This window comes from Rhinolophus hipposideros (genome assembly GCF_964194185.1).
Source record: "Rhinolophus hipposideros genome assembly, chromosome: 4".
NCBI lineage: Eukaryota > Metazoa > Chordata > Mammalia > Chiroptera > Rhinolophidae > Rhinolophus > Rhinolophus hipposideros.
Window position 1 is genome coordinate 2,677,495 of NC_138050.1, and position 21,762 is coordinate 2,699,256.

At 37.9% G+C, this 21,762-nt stretch overlaps 1 protein-coding gene across 2 annotated transcripts in view; it reads left to right on the forward strand.

The window, feature by feature from the left end:
* The first annotated feature begins 3,226 nt into the window (after window positions 1–3,226).
* Window positions 3,227–21,762, forward strand: part of PSPC1 (paraspeckle component 1) — an 89,904-nt gene continuing 71,368 nt past the window's right edge. For both annotated transcript variants that reach the window (XR_013993231.1, XM_081046762.1), the window contains exons 1-3: window positions 3,227–3,789; window positions 10,324–10,625; window positions 19,952–20,047. Coding sequence is in view for 1 of the 2 variants with exons in the window: in XM_081046762.1 (XP_080902888.1) it covers window positions 3,418–3,789; window positions 10,324–10,625; window positions 19,952–20,047 (770 nt within the window). In the remaining variant the exon portion in view is untranslated. The remainder of the gene's footprint in view (window positions 3,790–10,323; window positions 10,626–19,951; window positions 20,048–21,762) is intronic.

Genomic DNA, 21,762 nt, shown 5'->3' on the forward strand with positions numbered 1-21,762 from the left:
TCAGGCGGTTGGAGCTCCGTGCTCCTAAATCTGAAGGCTGCCGGTTCGATTCCCACATGGGCCAGTGGGCTCTCCACTACAAGGTTGCCCGTTCAATTCCTCAACTCCCGCAAGGGGTGGTGGGCTCCGCCCCCTGCAACTAAGATTGAACACGGCACCTTAAGCTGAGCTGCCTCCTGGGTGGCTCAGTTGGTTGGAGCGCGGGCTCTCAACCACAAGGTTGCCAGTTCGACTCCCGCAAGGGATGGTGGGCTGTGCCCCCTGCGACTAGCAACAGCAACTGGACCTGGAGCTGGGCTGCGCCCTCCACAACTAAGATTGAAAGGACAACAACTTGACTTGGAAAAAAGTCCTGGAAGTACACACTGTTCCCCAATAAAGTCCTGTTCCCCTTCCCCCCGCAAAAAAAGACATTTTAAAGAGATGAGCAAATGGAAACAGAAAATATAGACCACCCGCCCTCCCTCCCTCCCTCTTTCTCTCCTTCCTTCCTTCCTCTCTCCCTCCCTCCCTCCTTCCCTCCCTCTTTCTCTCCTCTCTTCCTTCCTCCCTCCCTCCCTCCTTCTCTCCTTCCTTCCTTCCTTCCTTCCTTCTTCCCTCCCTCCCTCTTTCTCTCCTCTCTTCCTTCCTCCCTCCCTTCCTCCCTCCCTCCCTCCCTCTTTCTCTCCTTCCTTCCTCCCTCCCTGCCTCCCTCCCTCCCTCCCTCCCTCCTTCTTTCTCTCTTTCCTTCCTTCCTTCCTTCCTCCCTCCCTGCCTCCCTTCCTCCCTCCCTCCCTCCCTCCCTCCCTCCCTCTTTCTTTCTCTTCTTCCTTCCTCCCTCCCTCCTTCCCTCCCTCCCTCCCTCCCTCCGTTCCTTCCTTCCTTCTTTCCCATAAAGAAACAAGGACAACATGTGGTCTGGGAAGGGTTTTTTTTTTCTTTCCTTTTTTTTTTTTTTTTTTTTAAGATGATAGTTACATCAGCAGTTTGTTTTGCAGATGGGCATAATTCAGTATTCATCACTTGGGGAGGTGCTGGATAAATGCAGAAGCAAGGTACTTGGGAAGAGATGCTATCCAGTGGGTTGGCAGTAGAGATCGTTGGCAATTCCTTCATTGTAACAGAAGGGAAGGCATTGTATATGGCTACATATGAAATTAGGTTGGTAGATTTGGTGCTGATAGAAAAAGGCAATTTTATTCTGATTGTGTCTTTTTCTTCAGTGAAATTAATAAAAGTTGACAATATCAGTTACGAGTGAGGTGGGGAAGAGTATTGGTCTGAGGAGAGAGAAAATAGTGTGAAATTGTTGTATAGGAAATTAGGCGAGAGAAATAACTAGCGGCTGAGATCCTACCTGTTATTTGTGGTCATAAATTTAAAGAATGTTCAGAAAGTTGTTACAGGGGGAAAAGAGAGGGTGAAGAAGAGAGAGAGAAGAAGAGCAGAGGGAGTTTACGAGCTTTTTGGAGCTGGCATTTTTGTTGAATGAGATAGGGGAAGTGGTCTCCAAGTTGTGAGGGATCAAGGAGAATGTCGTGTATCCCATCCTCAAGTTCAGTGACACATGGGATATAGGAAAAAAATACATCCATTCTAGAGATGACTGCAGGGTTAAAGCAGGGTTAAAGCAGGAAGGTGGAAGGGATGCTCAGAGAAAAAAATAAGGGTAGGGGATTTTGCTGATGACAGTGAGTTTCTAAGCACTCAATAGAAGGCTTTCGAGCAACTGAGAAGGGTGAGGGGAATTGGGTCAGACTGAGGAATTTACAGAGCAGAATAGGGTTTAGAGTTTTCGTGATTAGAATTTTGGTTGTAACGGGTAATAGGGATTAGTCCTGATGGTGTTTTATTTGATTTCTTTGGATAATTAAATTTTTTTTGTTTAAGGTATAATTTAAAAACAGTAACATTGTCCCTTTTAGTGCACACTTCTACCAAGTTTAGACAAATTCATACAGTTGTGTAGCCACCACCACCATCAAGATAGACTAATTCCATCATTTCAAAACTTTCCTGTGTCCCTAGGGCTGGTAGGTAGCCAACCCCTTCCTGCCTACCAGTTCCTGGCAAGCACTGTTCTGTTTTCTGTAGCTACAGCTTTGCCCTTTCCAGAATGTTATATATACAGTATGTAGCCTTTTAGTAGATTACTTTTTTATTCCTTAATGTATTCTATTTTATGAATGTACCCCTATTTATCCATTCACCAGTTGGACATTAGGGTTGTTTCCACTTTTTTGCTGATTGCAAATAATGCCCCTATAAACATTTCTTATAGGTTTTTGTGAATGCAAGTTTCCATTCTACTTGGCTAAATAGTTAGGAGAGGGATTGCTCTTCTGAAGTGATCATATATCTAACGTCATGAGAAACTGTTGAACTGTTTAGCAGAGTGACTGTGAATTCATTTCTTTTTAACACTCATTTAAGACTTACCATGTGTCAGGAGCAGTACTGTGTAGAATTGGCGCCTTTGGTAAACACTGTATGGCTCTCAAATCTTAAAACATTTGCAATTTGGCCCTTCACAGAAAACGTTTGTGGGCCCTTGTCATAGAGCATGGTCCACAGGAGTCCAGGGTCTGATTGTACTACTTTTTTTTTGTTTTTTTTCTGATTGTTTTTTTTTTTTTTTTTTTTTTAGTTTTTTTAAAATTTATTGGGGTGACATTTGGTAGTAAAATTACACAGATTTCAGGTGTACAGTTCTGTAATACATCATCTATAAATCCCATTGTGTGTTCACCACCCAGAGTCAGTTCTCCTTCCATCACCATCTATTTGATAGTACTACTTTCATAAGCACACTTATTTGAGTGTTTCATTAGGCAATATAATAAAAACCTTGCTCTCGAAACGGGCAGAAATAAATGTGTTTTCACTTGTTTCAATTACTTGGGAAATAATACCTGATTAGTCAATGCTGTGTATAAAATATTCATTTTATTTTCCTGCAGTCCCTGAAAATTGAGCTGAATATTTATAAGAATATAGATGTTCTCCAAATCATTGTATTTTCACACACAGCTTCACGCATCGCATAATTTTTCCCATAAGTACAACCAAAAGTCTCCGCTATTTTAAGATCTCGGGAAACTGCATTTCTCTAGGGCTGGAGAAAGTGTGAACCATTAACGCGGGCCAGGTTTTGCGCATGCGCGTGCCGGCCCAGGTGCCGTTGGCGCCAAGACTGCAGGCGCGTCGCGTAGGGGCGGGGCTTGCGGTCGGCACCTCTTCCAACTGCGGCTGGAGGCAGCGCCATTTTGAACGTGCAGCGGCCGCTGGCGCGAGTGGGCATCGGCAGATCGGCGGCCTGGCGACCTCGTTGTCTTTTCTGCCTTTCTCCTTCCCAGTCGCGTCTCCGTAGGGAGCTAGGGAGACGCAGACATAGCTTTAGGCTTGGCTCCAGGGCCCGAGGCGAAGCCCTAAGCTAGGATGATGTTGAGAGGCAACCTGAAGCAAGTCCGCATTGAGAAAAACCCGGCCCGCCTGCGCGCTCTGGAGTCGGGGGCGGGCGAGAACGAGCCGGCGGCTGCCATGGCGCTCGCGCTGGCCGGGGAGACGGCGCCGTCCGCGCCCGTGCCCGCGCCCGCGGAGGAGCGCCCCGACGAGGAGGTGGGCTTCACCATCGACATCAAGAGCTTCCTCAAGCCGGGCGAGAAGACGTACACGCAGCGCTGCCGCCTCTTCGTGGGCAACCTGCCCACCGACATCACGGAGGAGGACTTCAAGAGGCTCTTCGAGCGCTACGGCGAGCCCAGCGAGGTCTTCATCAACCGGGACCGAGGCTTCGGCTTCATCCGCCTGGTGAGTGTGGGGCGGGCGGCGCGGCGGGCGGCGCGTGGTCCCCTCCCGGCCCGGGTGTCGCCGGTGCGGCCGAGAGGCCTGCCTGGCTGACGGCGACCCCTGCGCGGCCGGTCGTGGTGAGCGAGAAGGCTCGGGGAGAGCTCCTCCCAGCGACGCGGGGTGGCAGGGAACGGAGTTGGGTAGGAATCGGGAACGGGGGCTGCGGTCGTGCCGGAAGCCTCCCTGAGCACCAGGCCCACCCCGCACACTCGCTTCTCGCAGTCAGTTCAGATCATCCCTTCGGCTTCCCTCAGACCTGCGTGTGTTTAAACGGCGAATCCCGTTATTTCTCCCCGCCCCTCGCCCCTCCGCGCAGCCCGCCATTTGTCCTGCACTCTGCAGTATTGGGACAGCGGGGAATTGTCACCTCGTGTATAAGGTGTCCCGACCCGCCAACATTTCCACGGTTTGGAATTACATACTATTTTACTTAAACATTTTAACACTAGATTACCATGTTATGTCCCTTTTTGATCCAAATCTTAAAAAGTTTTCCAGTAGTGGGCGCAATTTGTGCATTCTTTACTTTAAAAAAATATTTTGAACACTTAACAGGTTTACGCTTAAAGGACAAAGTATCTAGTTTATTAGGTTTTCCTGTGTGCTTTTGCTGAGTTCCGTCAGTTTCAATTATTCAGCATTGTAATTCATATTTAGATGTTTTTTTCCTCCAACAAAATATTTCTGGGAGAGATTTTTACACAAATAAGTATGTGTGCTGTTTAGTTTGACCCTCAAATTTTATGTTCATTAGTTTGTGGAAGCTTTGTTATTGGAACTTGAGCTTTCAAAACTCGGTTTTCTCAATGAGTGGACAAGGCAAAATTTTAATAGATACAGAAAATTGATTGTAATGACACTTTTTAGGGAGAACATTTGAAACTAAATGGCTTCAGAGAAGGGTAATTCTTCATAGGCTATTAATGAGACTTGGAAATTTCCTTAAAATTGAAGTTAAATAAACTGCATTTTGAACATAAAATTATAAAATTATAAGTGCACTTAATTATGTTTTGGACATTAGAGAAATAGCCTGTCGCTTGGTAAATTGTTTTTAATATAAATTCAAGTTTTCTTAAAGGACAGTAGGTTTCTACAATAAAGTATTATAGACAACTTTCAGTAAACTTTCCAAAAGGATGATATTAAAATTTTCGTAATCCTTGAAAACGGCTACTGGACTTGGAGCTGAGCTGCGCCCTCCACAGCTAGATTGAAGGACTACGACTTGGAGCTGGTGGGCCCTAGAGAAGCACACTGTTCCCCAGAATTCCCCAATTAAAAAAAAAAAAGAGAAAGAAAGAAATGTAAAAATAACCCTCTCCCCCCCCACCCCCCATAATCTTTACCTCTGGCATCATCTTGATCTATCCTGAAGTTGACATTCTGGATGAAGAATGGTAGGGCTGCATTTCCCTCTGTTTTGGAAGCTTTACACGTAAAAATAAGCCAATAAATATTTTATTGACATGGGAAAACTTTTTTCCTTCCTATCTTTAAAGCAACTAATAATCCTTTCTCTAGTGTATTAGTGCTGTGCAATAGAACTTCCTGCAATGATGGAAGTGCTATGTATCTGTGCTGTCCAATAGTGCCACTAGCCATATGTGACTGTTGAGTATTTGAAATGTTGCTATTGCAGCTAAGGAGTTGAATTTTAAATTTTATTCTTAATTTAAGTAGCCACATGTGGTTAGTGGCTACTATATTTGGACAGCACAGATCATTGCTTTTCTTAAAAAAATATATATTTATATATGTGTGATATTATGAAATGGGGGTGTGAGAAGGGCTGCTGTTGTCTTGCTCCTTTGGAATGTGCTCCTCTAACCCTATCACCCTAATTTTTTGTGTAAAAATATTAAAAATTTGTCAGTTGGGAATTAGAGTTTACAAAATTTCACTTTATGGGAAACTTTACTGTTTAATCTGAGCTCTATGATTAACAGATAAACTTAAAAGTCTTAAATATTGTATAATGCTAAGCGAAATAAGTCAGACAGAAAAAGCAGAGAACCATATGATTTCACTAATATGTGGTATATAAACGAAAAACAACAAAAGAACAAGACAAACAAATGAGAAACAACTCATAGACACAGACAATAGTTTAGTGGTTACCAGAGGGTAAAGGGGATCAAATATATGGTGATGGAAGGAGAACTGACTCTGGGTGGTGAACACACAATGGGATTTATAGATGATGTAATACAGAATTGTACACCTGAAATCTATGTAATTTTACTAAAAATTGTCACCCCAATAAATTAAAAAAAATACTTGAAAAATATAATTAAAAAAAAGAAAAAACAAATAAAAGAAAAAAAAGTCTTAAATATTTGAGCTATTCTGTATTTTCTTCTATGTAGGAAAATCATATAGTGTATACGTAATCTGAAAATAAGTAATGGTATAGTGGCTATAGCGTATAGTGGTGGTGTAGTGGCTCTAAAATAGTAGTGTGGTTTTGTCTGATTTATGTTTTTAGAAATACTTTTTACTTATCCATTAATTAATCTTTAAAATGCAAACATCTGGTAGTTGTAGTTTTCCAGTTAACTGATGAGGTGACACAAAACTTTTGAGATGGTATAAGGTCAGCATTGCTAGTATGTAATGGTGGGGGAAAGGTACTTCCTTGTTAGGTCCTTATCCATATTGTGAGCCCGTGGTATATTAGGGGTGAAATAGATTGTGTATTTTGGACACATTGTTTTGGAATTTTAGACCGAAAAGGTTTTTATGTTTTGAGTGTTTATTGACAATTTAGATTGGATAAATTAACTGAAAAGTTGTAATTCATTTTAAGCCAGTTTAATGTAGTTAAAACTGGTATTAGTTTCACTTGAACTTGGTTTCTGCTTTATATATAGATATCTCACACAGTTTCTTCAGCTTTAGTAAATCAGATTTCTGGGGTGTGATTCCTAGAAGTGTTGTCCCTGTCCAGCAGCTTCAGATCTTTCTAGTGTAGCAGAAGGCTACGTAAGTGATTTTCCCAACCATTCATGCTAGCAATGCCAACCCCATACCATCTCAAAAATTGTCTCACCTCATCAATCAGTTAGACTGATAATTTGTTAGAAATGAAAATTCTAGGATCCCTCTCTAGACCTACTGAATCAGAAACTTTGAGGTGAGGGCCCAGCATTCTCGGGTTTTAACCAGCCCTCCATGTTATTCTGATGCTTGCTAAAATTTTAGAACCATTGCTCTAATAAAGCATTTCAGTTAGAAATCAACTGAACCTGAAATCTGTGTAACTTGACTAGCAATTGTCATCCCAATAAACTTAATTAAACAAAAAAAGAAATCAACTGAATTTACTTTTATTTAGTCATTGGGGACTAAACCCCCTTCACTTGTGCTTTTTTACTTTTAATTATGAAATAACGTATTCTTCTTATAGAGTACTGTTAAGGTAATAGAGAAGACATTGCAAAATGTACTTAGTGGGCCTGTCCAGCATATGATTTCAAGTCATCTTTTATTTCAAGGAAGTGCTCTTAGTTACAAATTTACACCAGTGAAAGGTCTTCCCTCCCCTGATACACTTCCGAAACATGATCACTGTTAACCTTTGTATAATTTTTTCCCATAAAAATCAAACCATACTATACACATTGTAATATGATTTGAGTTTTCATTTAATATATCTTCGACATCTTTTTGTGTCATTAGATTGTTTTTTCATGACCATATTGTATTTCACAGTATGAGTGTATTGTGAGTTACTTAATCAACTTTCTACTGACTCAAGGCACAATTGCATTGTGCATCAGTGGATTTTCTTGTACTCTTGTAGTAGGGAATTTTAACCACTAGTAAACAGAGTAAAGATCATGTGCTTTGGAAAAGGTCCAGTGGAAATCATTAGACCCTAGTTCAAGCAATCTATCTTGGGGTAGTCACTTAGTTTTTCTTGTTATTTTTATTTTAATTTTTGCATTCTTTTCAGAAAGTTAATAGTTTTACTTTTTATGGAGAGTGATGCAGGGACATCAGCTGCAAGGTGGGATTTATGGTGTATTGGTAGTGATTGTGAATTCTGTATAGATTCAAATCAGTATTTGCAGTGGGATCTTGGGCAAGTTACCTCAATGTTTCTAGGCCTATTTCCACATAGGTGAAGTGGGGATAGTAACAAAACCTACTTCATAGGACTGTTGGTGAGGATAATGAAAGAGAAGGCTATCTATGTCTCTCTTTCTCTCTATATGCACATATATAATAAGGAATGGCTGACATATAGTAACTAGGTAAAAATTATTTTGAGGCATGAAGTAAAAAAAAGATTTGGTTTCATTTCAAATACATATTTTTGACTTTACAGATTCTTCAGTACACATTTAAAGCAGTGGTTATCACATTGGGTGGTGTCGCTTCCCACTGGACGTTTGACAACGTCTGAAGACATTATTGGTTGTCAAAACGGGATGATTCTACTGGCATAAATATCCTACAATGCACAGGACAGCCCCCCACAAGAATTGTCTTGTCTTGCCCATAATGTCTGTGGTGCTCATGTGGAAAACCCTGATGTAGAACCATTTAAAACCATGAACAGTATAAACTTTGAAAAAGGATTATGGCTTTGAAAATTCCTGACAGCGTAAACATTTTCCTTAGGCCAGAAAGTATTAAAAATTGAATTTATTGCCAACAGTAAAATTTACTGGATTTAAAATTGAGATGTCTTGCTTCACCTGAAAAGAAATCAAAATATGTGCCATTGTGAATGAATCTGAAGAGGAGACTCCCTCTGGAAACACTGCAGTTTTACAAAGTCCTCACCTGGCACTCTACCCCCAACCCCCATCAAACATTTCATTATGTGAGACACGGAAATAGCATGCATACACCCACCATGTAGATTCTAACAGTGAAATTTATACACACACACACACACACATATGTATATATGTATATATTTTAACTTTTATTTATTTTAAGTGTGTTTTTCTAGGACCCATTAGCTCCAAGTTAAGTAGTTATTTCAATCTAGTTGTGGAGGGCGCCCCTCACACTGTCCCATGCGGGATTGAACCAGAAACCCTGGTGTTACGAGCATTGTGCTCTAACCAACTGAGCTAACTGGCCGCCCCTCTGTATGTTTTTTTCACATATCTGTTCATCTCTCTCCATCAGTCCATGACTCATAAACATTGCAGCATGCTTATCGTTAACTAGAGTCCAATATTATTTCTTTAAGGTATTTGTAATCTATGTACAGTGAAATGCACAACTTTGTATGATTTGGTGATCTTAGACAGTTATGTCCATCTGTTTAACTCAGACTCCTATCAAGATATAGAACATTATCATCCCGTTAAATTTCCTAATGTCCCTTCCCATTCCCAGTTATACCTGACAGCATTTTAACTCGAGTTGTTAGATTATGTGACGCATTAGGTACATAGTACCTGTCCTTTCTTCTATATTCATTAAATGTTTGCTGGTAATACTTCTATGAAGAGTAAAAAACAGTGGCTATTTTGAGTATCAGTAAAAAGGTTAGATTCATTTGTCTTTGTAATATTCTGTAGGTAGATTTTTGCATAAGCAGTAGTTTAAAGCTGTTGTGAACATTTTAGGGATCAAATAAAGAACATTTTAGGGATTGTGATCCTAAGACTTTTTTCATAAGACAGTGTATTTATACTCTTCTTACAAATGCATATAAAGCCTCTTTCAATTCTCCCTGGAGAGTTCTCACAACATGAAGAAAAACACATACCTGTATTATATTTATCAGTTTGATTATTGTTTTAAATGACTATATTCTATATTAGTTTTGAATTCAAGAAGGAACATCTTGTTTCAGCAGTGAATATATTATTTTCTAGTTAATAATAAGTGCATGTGCACTTGCTTTTCTATAAAATGGAGAGAACTCTTAGAGCCCATGAATGTATGTTTGCTTCTCTCAGTATAATGGTGAGAATTGTGTAGCTCATGAAAGTATTTCTGGAGAAGTGATTAACAACACCTGATAATAGTTTTCACAGACAAATGGAAATAGGAAAGGGAGTTTGTCTGATGTGGAGAGATGGGATGTTTTATTAAGATATAAATATCAAAAACATGGTATGTGTAGAGAATTCTATTTTCAACAGTAGTTTCTAGTAACTTGTACTTGGTCACGAATATAAGTTTTTCTCTTAATATATGTATGAGATTTTAAAAGATTACTTGGAGTATTTAATAGCTTATAACTTGATAAGAATCTTTATAAGTTTATTTATAAGACAATCGTTAAGTGATGGCTTTTAATAGGACATTGGGGTGGGGACTTTCTACTTAAAAGTTTTATTTAAAATTACTTAACCTTTGAATAATTAACAAAATGCATGTGATACCAAAATTGAAAGACACAAAAACAAAGTGACCCTAGCTTTCATTTCGTAAAGCTACCCAGCTATCCTCCCTAGAAACCACAATTTAAAATTTTAGTGTTGCTATCATCCTTAAAAAGTGATTTTTCCTCCTAAAAAGGAATCAAGAACACTGGCTGAGATTGCAAAAGCAGAGCTGGATGGCACCATTTTGAAGAGCAGACCTCTCCGAATTCGTTTTGCAACCCACGGAGCAGCCCTAACTGTCAAGAACCTTTCTCCAGTTGTTTCCAACGAGCTTCTAGAGCAAGCTTTTTCCCAGTTTGGTCCAGTAGAGAAAGCTGTGGTGGTTGTGGATGATCGCGGTAGAGCTACGGGAAAAGGTTTTGTAGAATTTGCAGCAAAACCTCCTGCACGCAAGGCTCTGGAAAGATGTGGTGATGGGGCGTTCTTGCTAACAACGTAAGTTTTAAACAACTTATTCTTTTATGTCGTTATATGTGGGTTTCTCTCTGTTCTGGATTTCTATCTTGTAGTTCATACTGTCTTGCCATGTGGTAGGTAGGTATTCAGTAAATACTCAGTATAAATAAGGAATTTTTGTATATTTCTAGGAATCAGGGTCTTACTTTTTTTCAGACTCAAGTGTAGTGATTCACACTTGAATCTCAGAAATGTTTTGTATTTTGATTCTCATTCAACTTACTGAACATCTATTATAGGCAAGCAAAATTTTATACAGGCATGCCTATATATTGTGTGTTAGGTTCCAGACCACTGCAGTAAAGCGAATACAGCAATAAAACAAGTCACACACATTTTTTTGGTCTCTCATTGCATATGAAAGTTATGTTTATACTATGTTTTAGTTTATTAAGTGTGCAGTTCATTATGTTTTTTAAAAATGTATACCCTGATTAAAAATACTTTATTGATTTAAAGAAAAGCAAATACTGTTGGAAAAATGGCACCGATAGTCTTTGCTTGACACAGGTTTGCCAGTAACCTTCAATATCTGTAAAGTGCAATAAAACGAGGTATGTCTGTATTTAAATAATGAATGAATGATGACATTTTAATCAACTTTATTGAGTTATAATTTACCTACATTAAAATGCACCCAATTTTAAATCAATGAGTTTTAACAGATGTATGTATAGTTAAGTATGTGGAGTGAAGGAAACTCAGTGAGTTTTACCAGATGAATGTAGTCAATCAAGACATGGAACATTTCCATCATCCAGCAGAAGTTCCTTTGTGCCTCTTTGCTTTTTATTCCCCGCCCGTCCATGTCCTAGACATCTATTGATCTTTCTGTTACTCTAAATTAGTTTTGTCTTTTCTAATATTTCATATCAGTGAAATCATATAGGATGTACTCTTTTGTATCTGATTTATTTTGCTTAGCATAATGTTTATGAGATTTCATCCATATTATTGTATCAATATTTTGTTCCTTTCTATGGCTGAATTTGTGTTCCATCATATGGACATAAGCATAGTTTGTCCAGTGACTTGTGGGTGGGTGTTCCAAGTTGCTTCCAGCTGTTGGCCATTGTGAATAAAGCTATGATGTACATTTGTGTACCAGGCTTTTTGTGAGCGTTACGCTTTTATGTGGCTTGGGTAATATTTAGGAGTACATGACTGTATATTCAACTTTTAGAAACTGCCAAACTGTTCTCCAAAATAGTTGGACCATTTTACATTCCCACCACCGAGTGGGAGAATTCTAGTTGCTCTTTATGCTCACCAGCCCTCGAATAGTCTCAGTCTGTTAGATACTCTAATGAGTGTAGATGTGTCTCATTGTAGTTTAAACTTTACTTTCCTAATGACTAACGATGAGCATCTTTTCATGTGCTTTTGGCTATTTTTATAGCTTTGTGAAGTGTCTTGAAAAGTTTTTGCCTGTTTTTTACTTGGGTGTTTGTCTTAACGAATTAACAAATCTGGGTACAGGTATGTATTATAAGTATTTCTCTGTGGCTTCTTAATTTTCTCGGTAGTGTTCTTCAAAGAGCAGTTTTTATACTTTGTGAAGTCTAATTTATCAATTTTTTTTATGGTTTGTGCTTTTTGTATCTTTGTATTAAATCTTTGCCTTTCTTAAGGTAGCAAAGCATTTCTCATGTTTTCTTGAGAAATTTTATAGCTTTTTTATTAGTATCTGTGATTCATTTCAAGTATGATATAAGGTAACAAATCTGTTTTTTTAATACAGATATCCAGTTGTTCAGTAAGCTTATAATAATTATTTAATGAATGACTGAAGGAACTAAAGCAGTAGGCAAGGCATGTGATTAGTATTTTTTTCCCAATGATAGCTTTGATTAATTGGTGTTTTTTAAAGTCATAGTAATTATTTCTTACAGAGCTGACTTTTAGAATAATTTACAAATAATTTTGAGAAAATGGGCAAGGTGTTGAATATTTTATTATCTGTCAGATACTTCATAATCATGATCTCTTGGATTTCCACAACACTGCGTATATTTATCCCATTTTTCAGAGGAGAAAATTGGCCCAGAAATGTTAAGTAGTTTGCTTAAGATTGCCCGGCTTTTAAATGATGAAGAGTAGTCTGATGCTAAATCCTTGCTTTTTATTATATTTTATGCTACACGTAGAGTGGTTTATTCTTTCTGTAGACTACGTGCTCAGGAACTGTTTTAACTGTTAGTTAAACCCTCTCATGGAACTCAGGATTCTCTTTGCTGTTTGATTAGTGGGTCTCAGGTGAAATGTCACTTCCTGGAGAGGATTTTCCTGACTTATCTAAAATGGGCTTCCCCTATTGTTCTTTCTGATATCTCTTAAGATGGTTATTTACTTACTTTTTTTTGGTCTTAAAAGATTTTAGGGATTGTTTTGTTTACCCTTGTATCACTAGCCCCAAGTACAGTCTTTGTACATATTGGGTAATCAAATATTTATTGGTGGACTGACTGAATCTCAGAATATCTGAGATTATGCAAGTGATTTATAGGAATGGTATCATTGGAATTTAGTTTCTAACTGTAGACATCGTGCAATCAAAATTTTTCTTGAAAATACCTTTAAGTTGTCATAAAATGCTGTATGCATAAATATGTAATTTGCATGTACTTTTGCATATTATACATGGTTTTAGGTAAATAAAATAGCCTTCTACAGTATATATAATGATTAATTTGCAAAAGTATGTGCAAATTACATATTTATGCTGTTTTGAAATTGCAAGAAGCAGAAAAATGGGGACAAAGGAAAATTAAAATCTTTACCTTTGGTAATAATGGTATGTCCACATTGTTAAACATTAGAATCACCATTAGAGGTGCTTGTGCTATAGGGCTACAGAGGAATGATAAGCGCTTACTGGTTAAATTTTTCTCTCTAGCGTTTTTCTTTTTTCTTTTTTAAAGATTATTGCAAATTAAGTTGAATGAAATTATAGTGGTCTATTTTTATTGTTTTCCAGCTGATACCTTAAAAATAATGTCGGAGTTGCAGAAAAATGTGTTTATTTCAATTTCAGCTCGAAAATGTTTCCTTTAGTACAACCCTTTAAAATTAATGTAAATGATAGCTGCATTCACTAATCGTTAGCATTTTGCCCTCTTTCCCCCCTCTACGTCACACAGATTTTTGCGAATTCATTTGAGAATCAATTACAGGTATCATATTTAACCCCTGAATACGTTAATTGGTATGTTTCTTTTGAGAATATTCTCTTGTAAAGCCACAATATAATTGTCACACTGAGGAAATTTGACACTTATTATTGTTATCTAATATCTAATATACAGTCCATATTTAAATTCCCCCCATTTCCTCGTATTGTTCTTTATAACTTAATTTTTCAATCTAGTAGTCAGCCAGAGATCACAACCTTGAATTTAGTTGTCGTGTCCATAATTTTCTTTTATCTGTAAGTTTCCCAAATGACAAAAATATCAGTGTCATGACATTGGCATTTTTGAAGCATCCAGGACAGTTTTCAAAATGTGCTTCAGTTTGTATTTGTTTCTTAGGCTTTTGAGGGTTTATACTGTTACTCTTTTAGTTTTGTAGGAGAGAAGATTTCAAGGCATTTTAGATTTTCTCCTTTACATCACCACCTGTTTTATACTTTTGGGATTTATTTATTTATTGTACACCCAAGAGTTATTAGTAAGCATCCTCTTTTTATAAAGTTTTTCTTATTGGTATGTTGTGAGTTTTTTGTGTTTTTTTTCCCCATGAAAAATGCTGCATAGTATTTCATTATAACTGTCAGACTTAACTATTCCTTTAGTGGACATCAGACATTCAATTATTAGACATTAGGTTGTTTCCCTTTTTTGTTTTGATAACTGACCTTGTGACAAACACTATAGTACATAAATGTTTCGTTACTCTTTGTTCCCTGGGTATAGATTTTTATGGGGCAAATTTATTCCAGAATTTCCTTGGTAAAAGTTTAAATGTTTTCTTTTTAAAATAATTGAACATTGGTAACCTAATCTTGTTTGAAAGTCAAGGATTCAGAGTGTAAGCTAAATTGTACAGCCTTTAACTTAGAAGAAAACTCTTGACTTGCATTGTGTGAGGAGTAATCTCTTCTGTTACAACTATTGATGTCGTTCAGATCTTTGTTATTGTAGCATTACTCTATTTGCTAATTATCTGTCCCTTTTTTCTTTTCAAGAGCAAAATAATTTATTATTTTTTTTATACCAGTTCTCTTCCAATTCTGTTACATTTCTGTGCTTTCTTTTGACTCAGGAGACTTTGTGGATTTGGTAATGATTTTTAAGATTGACTGCTAGAAATTTAAATCACTTCTTATTAGTAATTAAAGAAAGACAAACTAAAACTTTTGTCTTTTTAATCTATTGGTAAAGATTTAAAAATACCCAGTAAATAAAAGTGAAATCACATGAGTGTTTTTGTAACTAATGGTGCTAATGGAAATTGGTCATTTTGTTTCTGGAAGAGTTTTAGGTACTCGGTGTAAAAACTTTAAAGTTCTTTTGCCTTACTAATACAATAGAGTTTATTTTAAATAAATATCTTGACTCAAAGGTTTGGTGTATCACTTTATGTATGGTTTGTCACTTTCTAATAACAAAATATTGGACAAATCTAAATTTCTTAATAAAGAACTGGTCAAGTAGATTATACTTAGAGTAGATTAGTACATAGTTATTTTGGTAAGAATTTTTCATGACACCGGAAATGCAACATTCATGCAAAGAATTGTTTTAAAGGTAGTATACACCATAGTGATTAGTAGTTGCCAGAGACTCAGGGGAAGGGGAATGGGGAGTTGACGGCTAATGAGTTTGTGGTTTCTTTTTGGGGTGATGAAAATGTCTGGGATTAGATTGTGGTGATGGTTGCACATACTAAAAACCACTGAACTAACTGTACACTTAAAAGAGGTGAATTTTATGGTATGTGAATTGTATCTCAATAAATAACAAACAAAACTGAAATTATGAACTCCACATTTGTTTATGGCAGAGCATTTAGCTATGCACATAATGCTATCTAACAACTGCTCTAAAACCTTTTCTCCTATAAATGAAACATTCATTTAGCAAGTAAAAAGAGAAAGGACATAAAACTAGAATGTATACTGTGATCCAAATTTGTGTTAGTAAACTGATGAGAAAAAAGACTGGAAATAAAAATGTGAATATGTTAGCAGAAGTTATTATATTTGATTATAATGTGCTCACAAGTGTATCTTGGGGGTCTCCAAGGCCATCTCTGGGTTTGGTGGTTTATTAGACGGACTCAGGCCTCAACATACAGCCTAACGACCAACATTTATTACAGTGAAGGAATACAGATCAAAATCAGAAAAGGAAAAATGTACGTGGGATGAAGTCTGGAAGAAACTAGGTGTAAGCTTCTAAGTCCTTTGTGTTGAGGGACTGTCTTAACTCCTCCAGCAGTTAGTTAAGATAACACAATGAAGTGTTAAAACTACTAGGGGAACTTGAACCGACCCTAAAAGTGTAGGGGTGGACGTGGATGGTAGAGTGTCAGTTATGTGAGTTCCCTTATATCTGGCAAATACTCAAGTTTCAGACTCCCAGAAATAAACAAACTTAGAAGGTTTATGCTCAACATAAACCAATTGGACAGTTTTGGCACAGAAAACCAGCCTTACCAGTTAGGGTGATGGAATAGCAATTTGAGGCTTGCTTTGGTAATTCTTTTCTGCACACAAGTGATTGTTCCATTAATAATTTTTTATACTTTTCCTATTTTATACTCATGCTTAACTGTACATTTTCCAACGTTTTATTTGCTTCATCATATACCTTTCCATTAAACGGTTACTTTTAGATTCATAAAAAACATTTCTTTAATATAAACAACAATATAATATTTCTTTGTTTATATATTGGAAACATAAGAGTTTTCTAGACATACTTGCTAATGGTGGAAGTATACCTTTGGTATATCATTGGTATCAATTGGGTCCAATTTCAGGTTTTTACTTTCTTTTTTGAGCAGTCCTAATTTGTAAGAACAAAAAGAAAATTTTAAAAATAGAATAAACTCAAACCGTCCCCTCCGTCCCTTCCCCCACCCCCACCCCCAGTTCAAGCCGCGTTGTTTCTCAGTCTAGTTGTGTAGGATCCAGCTCCCTGGTCCATGCTGGTATTATGAGCCTTGCGCTCCCCTGGGTGAGGCAGCCGGTCCAGCTCACGGCAGCTCATGGCAGCTCTTGCCTGCTGCCGGCCACTCACGCTGGCCACCGGCCGCTCATGGCAGCACACGGTAGCCCACAGCAGCACACAGTAGCTCACGCCAACCTCCGGCTGCTGCTGGCAGCCCAGCTCCAGGGAGAGCTGTTGTTCACAATCTTAGGTGTAGAGGGAGCAGCTCACTGGCCCGTGTGGGAATCCAACCGACGACCTCGGTGTTAGGAGCACGGTGCTCCAACCACCTGAGCCACCGACCGGCCCTTTTATTTTCCTAAAATTACCATGTGGCTCCATAGAGTCATTTTATAAGTCGAGGTAACATTATCAGGTTCTAGTGATTTTCTGTTTTTTTCTCCATCATAAAACCTTTCATCATTCTAGGAATTATTTTATCGTTACTCTTTAATTATCAGATATGTTAAAAAAAGACAAATGATAAAACCCCCACAAAATAGTATATGTCTGCAACAATGATTTAGTAGTGAAACAAATTTTTGTTATGTAATCCTTTTTTTTAAATTGCATGCACAAAATGTTGCATCATCTTTCAAGTCACCATTTTTTTTACGACTGTATTCTCGCAGTTCTAAAGAGATACTTGAAAAAGTGAGGAAAGATCAGTTACACATATCATATTCATCATATAATGTATCATTACAGAAAAAACATGGAGACCTTAAATGTACACGAATTGGTATGGTACATGCCTACATCTGTAATGGTACCATTTTATATTGTCATACAGGATTTCTAAAGAAAGCACATACACGTGATTCTACAGAAAATTATACCTAGCAGAAAGGAAAATCTGAAGAGATGTTCATGACACTTGATTAGAGGTTCTCTTCAGTGATAGGATTTCACAGAACTTCTATGCTATTTACTATGTTGTTTAAATTTTTTTGCAATGTAACATTTAATCAATTTTACAACAAAACTAATTCAGCTGCAAGGGAAGGAGGGAACAAAGCCCACAGATGATAGTACCTCCAGATTTAACGTTACGGTCGATCACTTGGATTTATTTCCTGTTGATCTGTTTTTTTCTATATAATATTTACCTACATTTGTAAAAAAAAAAAGTAAATTTAGTAATAACACCTATAAATTTAAGTTATTTAGGTTTGTAAAAACACTTGTTAACACCTAAAGATCGAAGTGAAATAAACAAGAGGGGTGAGATAATGGCCAAAGGAGCGTCTACAGGGAGTGACCCATACACTGAAAACATAAATGTTCACATTTTAGCATATACTATCTCAATAAATCAAATGTGAGACACAGTCCCTTAAGGACATCCCTGTATACCACACATTTTTCCTTTGTATTATGTAACGTGAGTGTAGTTGTGACTGATCTTTCCTCACTTAGTTATCACTTTGGAAATGGAATTGCAGGAATAAGGCATAAATGTACAACATTTGTATGTATTGGTCAAGTTCTCTCCCAGAGGGCTGTACTCCACTCCAGCCCCTAATGTACAGGAGTGTCTAATGGGCCACATTCATATGTTGAAAATTGCAATTTTATAGTTGATGACGTTTGACATTGATAGTATAGTAATCCTTGTGTTCTCTAATTTTGTTCACTATTTCCTGAACTCATCAAATCAGTCTTGTCAATTCCAAATAATTGTCATGTTCTGAGTGACAAGTGACCTTAGTACATTTTCCTTCTTGAGTTTCCTTTTCTGATTTTTCTCTTGAGTGGTGGTGTCCACGTGATATTGAGGTTTCTGCTTTTGTTGGTCTCTCCTCAGGTGGTGTTCTTATTTGGCCCTAGTAGTATTCTGTTTGTGCTCCTGCTATGGCTTCCAGGGGCTAAGTGGTGTGTATTCTTCATTTTGTCCCTGGGCCCCTTTGGGTCCTCGGGTCCTCTTAGAAGTACCACATGCTCCTGCCACGTGGATGGGCTCAGGACCTTTCGGCTTTCTCATACCTCATTGGGGTGCCTGTACTCTTTGATGTTGTATTTACTCGTTCTTCATTATGTTTCTGTTCCTACATGTTGGGTATGAGGTCTCACCCTGGAAATTGGGGCCTAGAAATCCCTTTTCATTTGGGTTCCCACTCAATTTATATGAGGTTTCTATCATTTCATTGTCTCCATCACCCCAAAATATTTGATTTCTGCTTTTAATTTTCCCTCTAAAATGTCTCCAGTAGCCCAGGAATTGTTTTTAAATAATCATTTTGTATCTTTCCTTTCCCTGTGTTTTAGGATTTAAAGTCTCTGTTAATCTCTAGATATTTATTTATTTGTAAAGGGATGCTTTTGGCATCCAGAAAGCCCCTTCACTTCCTCTAGCTCTTCTGTTAACATTTCAAAGGTTAACAGTGACTTGTTTCTCTCTGAAGCATCTCTGTTCAGAACGCAGTGTAAGTAGGTTTTACTATTGCTTGCATGATGAGAGACCGATAGCAAGGAAAAATGTAATATCAGTATGTCATCCACTCCACTTACTCTCCTTTTTTGTCTTTCCCCATTGACTTGTCCCTTCTTCCTATTTTACTTAGGAAGATAGTAAAGAAGGAGGGTTTCCAAGTCATATCTTTCATCTTCCACTCTTGTCTCCCTCTTCCTTTAACTTCCTCCTTGAATATGTTGTGTCTTACGACTCCCCCTCCTCCTTCCCTTTTGCTTGACTGGTATCTTTTAGGTCTGATTTTAGACTTTAGAAAGACTTTACTGAAGAATACTGGTTAGCCACAGAGAGGCTGGGAGGTGGATGGAGTTGGGAGATTGAGGTGTGGAACATGGGAATGCGACAACACATACATAAAACATGAGTTAGATACTCTTTTGCATCGTACTTTGTAGATGTTAACTGCAGAGGTTGCACAGGTTCATAGTTATTGGTTTACTTTTCTGTCGTCTTGGACTCTGCTCTAAAAACAAGCATTCATCTTTGTCGGCTTTGATGTTCAGCTGTGTGTGGTGCAGTAATAGTTATTGACAGATTGTGTGAGTATTTACGATCACTTCTGAGACATTTTTCTTGAGAGACATTTTCCAAGTATGTATCTTGGAATTATAAAAAATTTCTAGGAGGATAATTCTAGACACCATATTAATTCTTATTAATGCTTTTCACCTCTCCAGGACCCCACGTCCAGTCATTGTAGAACCTATGGAGCAGTTTGATGATGAAGATGGCTTGCCAGAGAAGCTAATGCAGAAAACTCAACAATATCATAAGTAAGATTTTATTAATAAAGATATTTTAGATATGTGCTATCAAGGGTATTTATTACATTTGTTTTCAGGTATTGTTGGATTATAAGGTGTTCTGTTAATTGGCCTGGTCTACGTGGCTAAAACATTAACTTAGAAAAATCTCTACTTTTATAAGTACAGCAGGGGTGTGTAGGTAGGAGGAGACTGTCAGTAATATTTATGCCAGAGAAAGAATGAAATCTAAACATCATGAAAGTATTTAATTAGCATACTTCAGATATAGATTCAAAGGCGACTTTTTTGGGAGGTAAGGTGGAGGATATAAACACATGTAACGTTTGCAGGCATGAATTCAACAAATGCTGGAATGCCTTTGTGCCTGGCATTGTTCTAGGTGCTACCAGCGCAGCTTTGAATTCTTTCTGTCCTCGTGATGCTTACATTTCTGGTGGTGGAGATATAAAAAAACTAATGACCAAAGATTTTAAAACATACATGAAGTAGTGAGAAGTACTATTTAAAAAAAACCACTAAAGTAAGCTGTAAAGGCTTAGATCACAGATCATGGATATTTAAAGTTGGTTCATACTGGCAAGTGGTTCTTCAGAAATAATATACCAATTAATACTCATTAGTGTACGGATAAAAGTATTTTTCTTCTTCCTGACAAAGAAGGCGATGTTGTGATTTTAAGGTTTGGTAGTCTGTGTTCAAAACGGTGTTTTATGCATAGTTTTTAAATTAGCATTCTTTGATTTTAGTGCAGTTGAATGTTTTTTCCTTTTACGTAGTTGTTTCAAATGACAAATAGGAGTGCTTGCTGTGTGCCTGGTTCTGGAGATGCATCAGTGAAAACAAAACTGACTAGAAATTCATGTTGTGGGGTTGGGAAGGTGGCTAACCAATAAAACATGGGGGAAAGTGGGTGCTAGGGACCAGGGGAGTGTGGCTGTTTTATACAGAGGGTTAGAAAAGCCTACCTGAGAGGGTGACATTTGATTAACTGCATGAAGTAGGAGGACAAAGCTAGCCATGTAGCTGCCAGAAGGGGATGGAGTAGAGGACAGTGATCTCAGCAGAGGGAATAGGAACTGTCAAGGCCCTGAGGGAGGAGGACTCTGTCCTGCACGTTCCAGTCACAGTACCAGGTCAAGTGGAGCTCGTGAGTGACGGGGAGTAGCAGGGGTGAGGCAGAGATAGGGCGCATTGGGGGTTAGGCATTGTAGGCTGTTGAGTTGACTTTGGCTTTTGCATTTGATGAGAAAGGAAGAAGCAGAGTTGTGACTTAAGCTTAACAGGAGCTTTCTGGCTGTTTTAAGGTAGATTATAAAGAACTATGGGTGGAATTGGGGAAATAAGTTTAGGAGCCTGTTGACATGGAGTAGTAGTCACAGTGGTGATGCTGAGAAATGGTCAGGTTATGAGTACAGTTTGAAAATAGACTTGGGATTTTGCTGATGGATTATGGGCATGTGGGAGAAAGAGTTAAAAGATTGATTACAAGGTTAAGCCTAAGTAACTGGAAGTATGGAAGTTGTTGGTGACTGATTGGGAGAATCCTGTATGAGTTGCAGATTGGGAAGGGAAGATCAAGGACCCTGTTTTGGACAGGGTTAGGCTTGAGATGACTTCTGAATATCCAGGAGGAGATGTCAAGTCAGTAGTTGGAGTTTCATCTGATTTTAGGTGAGCTGTCCGGGCTAGACTTACCTCATGTGATAGAAAATTGTGTCAAA